The 6,000-nt window shown below is 39.3% G+C and overlaps 1 protein-coding gene across 1 annotated transcript in view; it reads right to left on the bottom strand.

Annotated features, from left to right (window-relative positions):
• Window positions 1–205: 205 nt before the first annotated feature.
• SSPN (sarcospan) overlaps window positions 206–6,000 on the bottom strand; it is a 42,547-nt gene continuing 36,752 nt past the window's right edge. The window contains exon 3 of the mRNA XM_031938486.1: window positions 206–1,043. Within this exon, the coding sequence (XP_031794346.1) occupies window positions 678–1,043 (366 nt within the window). The 3' untranslated portion in view covers window positions 206–677. The remainder of the gene's footprint in view (window positions 1,044–6,000) is intronic.

Below are 6,000 nucleotides of genomic sequence, written 5' to 3'. Positions count from 1 at the left end.
GTTGAGGGTGTTTCTGGGATTCGGAGAATGGGTCTCTTTGAATTGCTTTAATTTTGAGCTTTAGAAGATCAATTTTTATTGTTGTTCAGTCTTTTCAGCTGTATCTGATTCCTTGTGACCCCATTTGGTATTTTCCTGGCAAAGACACTGGACTTGTTTGCCATTTCTTTCTCCAGCTCATTTTACAGATGAGAAACTGAGACAAACAGGATTAAGTGACTTGTCCAGAGCCACACAGCTAGGACATGTCTGAAGTCAGATTTGAACTCAGCAAGATGAATTTCCCTGATTTCATGCCCGACACTATCCACTATGCCATCTAGCTGCCCAAGAAGCCCAAAGCTAATGGGTAAAATGACAATTAGGGACTATATTCAGATTTCAGTTATGCTATTATCCTTTCCCATTGTAGATAATCATAAATTGGTTTTATTGGAATATCTGTTGAACTATCCGTTTATAGTCCTATAATTTTCTAGATTTTTTTTCCTACCAAAATTTCCTGCAATAGAAATAGTATTGCTGAGATATATAAAAATATATTCATTGAGAACCTATGCACATTAGTAAGTGCTAAAAAAAAATGTTGCTGTTGCTGTTTTTAATTCTTAGGTCTTCGAGTTTGCCCAGAATATTCGTAGGCTATTCTTTCCCCCTCCCCAACCTTAATGAAAAAATTAGACTTTCTGCTGGGGGCCTTCAGAAGTAGTCAGGGAGCACAAGCGGACGCCCACGTAAAAGACTTGGTATCTGTGTTTCCACATCATGAAACACGCCAGCAAGCACACCAAGGCACAGAGCAAGTTGAGAACCATCTGGATGATGAGGAAGAGTTTGAAAGTGCTGGTGATGCTGGTGCAGTCACTGACATCCTGGTAAACAAAGGCCCTGCTGAGCGGATCCGATGTGGGCATTTTGCACTGGCAGGAATCGAGGGTGTTTTTGCAGATCAGCTGTGTGAGCTGGGAGTAGTGATGTGCGGCAAAAGCCACTGCCAAGACGCAGACAATCAGGCTCAGGGCACTCAGCAGAAAGTAGAACAGCTGCAAGGAAGAAAGAGGGAAAGACTGTCAGCTATGAAGAATAATTCATCCTATAGACAAAGCATAACCCCTATTCTCTCCTCTCAGAAGTTTTGAGGGTAGAAATTAAATTTCCTCATCTATAAAAATGAAGGAGTTGGATTTATTGACTATCCTGTTTGTTGTTCATCCTGAGGCAGACAGAGGTAAGTGACTTGTCCAGAATCACACAACTAGTAAGTGTCTGAGATCAGATCTGAACTCACTAGCTGTCATTAACTGGCTGGCTATTCTAAAGTCCTATTCTACCTCTAAAATCTCTGAAGTCATGATATTCAGTGTGAATTAAAAAAAAAAAAAGCTAAGTATAGATCTAATAAAATAACATTGGTAAAGTCCTTTGCAGTTCTTAAAGTGCCATATAAATGCTAATTAGTATCATCTGTGACCTGGAGAACATCTATATTTGCTCAACAGAGACTGGTGTGTTTCATGAATAATGTTAATTTATGACAGGACTGTTCACCTGTGAATGCTGCAGGTTCTGTGATGGGCAAACATCATACAAGCTGGCCACCCTGAATGGCAGATATTGTCTCTTTTGGGGCTAAAAGCATCCTTTCACCCTTAAGAACCCCAGATATTAAGGCTGAAACAAATGGTTTCTGCAAGTCTAACAGAACCTCAGCCAAAAGTCATAGTAATTAGGCCACTAGCTCCTTGTCAGTGAAACTAGGCTTGGTTTAGTACATGGTTCTATCAGACAGGTTTAATTTATGTCTCCCCCAGCACCTAGTGGACTTCATCTCAATAAAGTTCCCAATTCTAGAAGTATAAAAGATAAATGAGCGGGTGTTCTGAAACCACTAAAATTTTGAAAACCATGAGCCTGGAGAGAGGAACATTGCCTTGGAATTAGGAAAAAAACAAAACAATTTGACTCCGACCTTAGTTTTGGCACTGGAGAATTATGAAACTTTAAGGGGAAGCAGCAGCAATGCTGAGGCGTAAGGAAATCTCATTCCTGCTAATTAAATGAACTGTGATCTTGGACAAATCATGGACACCTTTGAAGCTTTATTTTTCTCTTCTGCAAAAAAGAATGGAGTGAGGTTTGAGCTATCTGACTTCCAGTGTCTAGTTCACTTCAAGACCCTATCATCTGAACCATTCCTTCACTTAGCCTGGGCCTAGCCTGTATATCATATCAAAAATTTTGACCAAAACCTCGACCAACTAGGTGTCCACAACAGTAAACAACATTTTAAAATTCTTTTTGTGAGCTAGACTCATTTACTTCTCCCACCTCCATAATATCTAAATAAGTGATGCATCTTAGAGCAGGAAACAAACTGAAGTACAAGTGCAGTGGAGATAGAGCATAATTTCCAGTTTCTTTTTAGTTGGCCCTGATAGATTTGTATTATCTTCTGTACTAATTAATACTATCCCATCAACTAATCAGGTTGCAGACAGAAATATGTAGTTTTGGGGGATTTTATGGTGGAGAGAAGGGAGGGACTGATATTTTCAGATTTTAGTTTGGTGGTCTTGGTGGAGATGAAAAACAAAGGAGTCACTGTATTCATCTGAGGCCCAAAATATTTCAAAGCATCTTAATGAACACAGAATCACCATCTCTATCAATTAATTTTCAAAACATTTTGAGGGTGTAGTCTACTCACAGCCCATAAAACAGACTGCTAAATATTCTTTTATTTCTTCAAGATGTAACAAAGATTATTTATGCAATGGAGTTCTTAGAGAGAAATACTAGAGAAATACAAAGTGGTTGAAGCTAACAAAAGGTGATAAAGGCAAACTAAAACTTTTATGATATCAAGTTGAAAACATCAGGTTGCTCCAACCCCATGAATTATTGACACCAAAAATACAAATAATTATATTTTCTACATATGGGTAGGAATATTGCCCATTTGCTTCTCTGTAAAGCCATGAGTGTTGATAGAAGTAGTAGCAATTAAAATTAAGATTAGATAATCAACTTCTCATCTTGTCCTTATAGGCTTCTTGGTGGGGTAAAGGAATCATAGATAGAACTGGTAAGATGGGGAGAATGACCACCATCCCCTCAGTAGCCTACAGCCACTGCCCAATGGATTTAGAGATAAGGTATCTCTTATCTGGCCTGGGGACCCTTTACTATTCATGATTCCTGGCATCAGAGATGTGAGAGCTATATTCCAATGATTAAATGATGACTCTACAACAGTAAATTCAGCTTTAGCTTTTTCCCAGTCACCATGTCCCTCAGCCCTACCTTCCACTTCACCCTATCAGAAGTTTACACTATCATAATATGGTGGAAATATATCATTAAATTTAGATTCAGAGGCTCTGGCTTCAAAAGTCACTGTCACTGTGCCTGTGATGTTGGTCCAGTTATTGTATTTTTCAAGCCCTCAGTTTTCTCATCTATAAAATGAAAGGATTGGAAAAGACAATCCAGTCTAAATCCATGATCCATATGGTCCTTCTAGATTATTTCCATCTTCTTATTCTCACCAAAGCCTACCTTTCTCCTCAGGATCATGTCTCTTGGAACCTGTTCCAAGTCTAGCTGTTCCTTCTTTCACATTGATTAACATGAAAGATTGGGAAAAGTAGCTCATATCCTCCTTGATCCCCATTTCACTTTCAGACCTTCCTTCATCCATTAGCATTCAGGAACTGCTTCTCTTCCTTTAAAGGTCATTGCATAATCCAATATATCCTTGCTGTCTGGATCACCCTTCTAATTCCCAATTAGTTCTGTAACTGGCTCATGTTTTTCTTCTGACTTCAACGACCATTCCTTTCAAAACTCCTGGACTTTGGGTTCCTCAGCTTTCTCAACCCCTCTATTTACAATCTATCTCAATCACATGCACAAGAGTGAGATTTTAAGACTGTTGAATTTGCTTGAATTTACCCAGGTGCCAGAATTCCTAGGTATGTCTGGCCATAATTCTCTCTCCCTAACCATTTTCATTTTCAACATTTGGTTGCAGCTTAAAAAACAAGAATTATGCCTTCCCCCACTCCCTTGTCTTAGGTATGAGATCTCTTAAAACATACATCTGGACCATATCCTGCAGCAATTTATAATCATAATTATATAACCCTGGTGCCCAATCTGCAAATAATTCAGAGTTTTTACACACTATTTTCTTACAATCATCCCAATATACATCTGTGGTAGGAAGGAAACAAGCATGGTGTCCTTTTTTAATAAGACATTTTAACTCAGAGAGGTTAAGATTAAGATCACACAGTGTGTAGAAATAGCATCTGGTTCTCAACATCATTACTCTATCCTCCGACCCACATTGTCTTTGTTTTGTTCAAGTGTTTATGATACGTGATATTTCATTTGGAGAAGCGATGTGAAATAAAGTGGTTACATAAAACCACTGATTGCTTAATTTGTAGTAAATTTCCTCAATGTGCAATGTGCTATAAAATCCTTCAAAACTAATTTATTTATGTCCATGCATGTCACATATATCGAATCTGATTCTTATACATAACAATTTGCATGCATGTAGGAACCACAAAATCAAGTTTTTAAAATAAAATTATTTAGTCGACCAAAAGAAGCTTGTGGCCTGCATGCCTTAGTGTTACAACATTTCTCTTTCAGCTTCTTAACTTCTCTGACAGCAACAAGCTTTTGGGTTAGAATCTGCGATTTTAAACCAAACCACTTATTTTTACCTACACAACACAAAGTAAACTATCAATAAAAATGTTTGCAATGACCTTGGCAAGCCAGGAAAATATATCTTGATAAAATCTAAACTTAGGACATATTTGTCTTGCATCTGTTAGGAAACATCAATCTTTCAATTCACATGTCATCTGGGTGAGGGTAGCAGGGATGGAGAGGGAAGAAGAACAAGCCTATTGGAGAAATGGAGAATAGTGCCCCCCCCCTCCTGTGGCCATAAAGGAATAGTAGAATGTACATCTCTGTTTAGAAGTCTCAGCTCCCCCTGATTTTAATTAGATCCTGACTGCAGTTTTACAATGAGGGTGACTTCAGTATAAGGGTGGTCCTATTTAAATTTAATTACCTTCCCCTCTGACTGGGAGAGTAAAGGGACTTCCTTTAAAGCATAACTAAGGATTTAGGCTCAGACAGGACAGAGCTACCAAAATATCTCCCCAAGTGGGCACAAGGTAATTTGCTCATAAATACCCTCCCAAGGAATTTGCCGGGAATGTGTCTGCAAGCCACATGAAAATGGATGCGTTTCTTAAAACCAAGGCGAGAGCCCAGAGAGAATAAGGTCTGGAAGCCCAAGGCGGGTCTGACATCAGGCAACAAATCCCGTGACAGCCCCAGAGATAGCTTGGCAAAGGGCAAACCTGGCAGCCGCATGAAAAAGCTGCCAAGGAGTCAAAATCTGCCTCCTGCAAAGGCTTTTCCCCTCAAAATCTGAGAGAAAGAGGGAGGCCCAAGAACAATCACAAAAACAAATGAAGGAGAGTGGAATGAGGAGAGATAAGTGCTATGTTCCAATTCCATAAGCAGTCCCCAACCCCAAAGAAGAGCTATTTGGAATGGAAGGGAAGAAAAATATCGGAACTATTCAAGACCATTCTGCTCTGCTTGTGACATTACAAATGTCAGATATCGTGGGGGTGGGGGAGAGGAAGAAGAATATGCTCTCTGTTACCTACAGCTTCTATACTAGAGGAGTGCAGGCAAAAAAGAAATCATCAGGGATTTGCTGGACTTCTTCAAATTCAGGAGTTTCCTCTATTTTATTTTAAGCCTAAAGCTAATGCAGTGTGCACTTTAGTCAACTGGCAAGGAGTGTCCCTAAAAGTCACATTGAGGAGTGGAGAAATGCAATCTCAGTATTAGTCAACGCCTGTCACAAGTGAAGAATGTTGGCTAATGAATTCTTTCTAGTGTGGAATTCTCCACCTGGCTGACACTGGAGAACATTCCCTGCCCTGCTCCCCCTCA

Source organism: Sarcophilus harrisii, chromosome 5 (genome assembly GCF_902635505.1).
Source record: "Sarcophilus harrisii chromosome 5, mSarHar1.11, whole genome shotgun sequence".
Lineage (NCBI taxonomy): Eukaryota > Metazoa > Chordata > Mammalia > Dasyuromorphia > Dasyuridae > Sarcophilus > Sarcophilus harrisii.
This window is presented reverse-complemented; position numbering and strand designations above follow the sequence as displayed.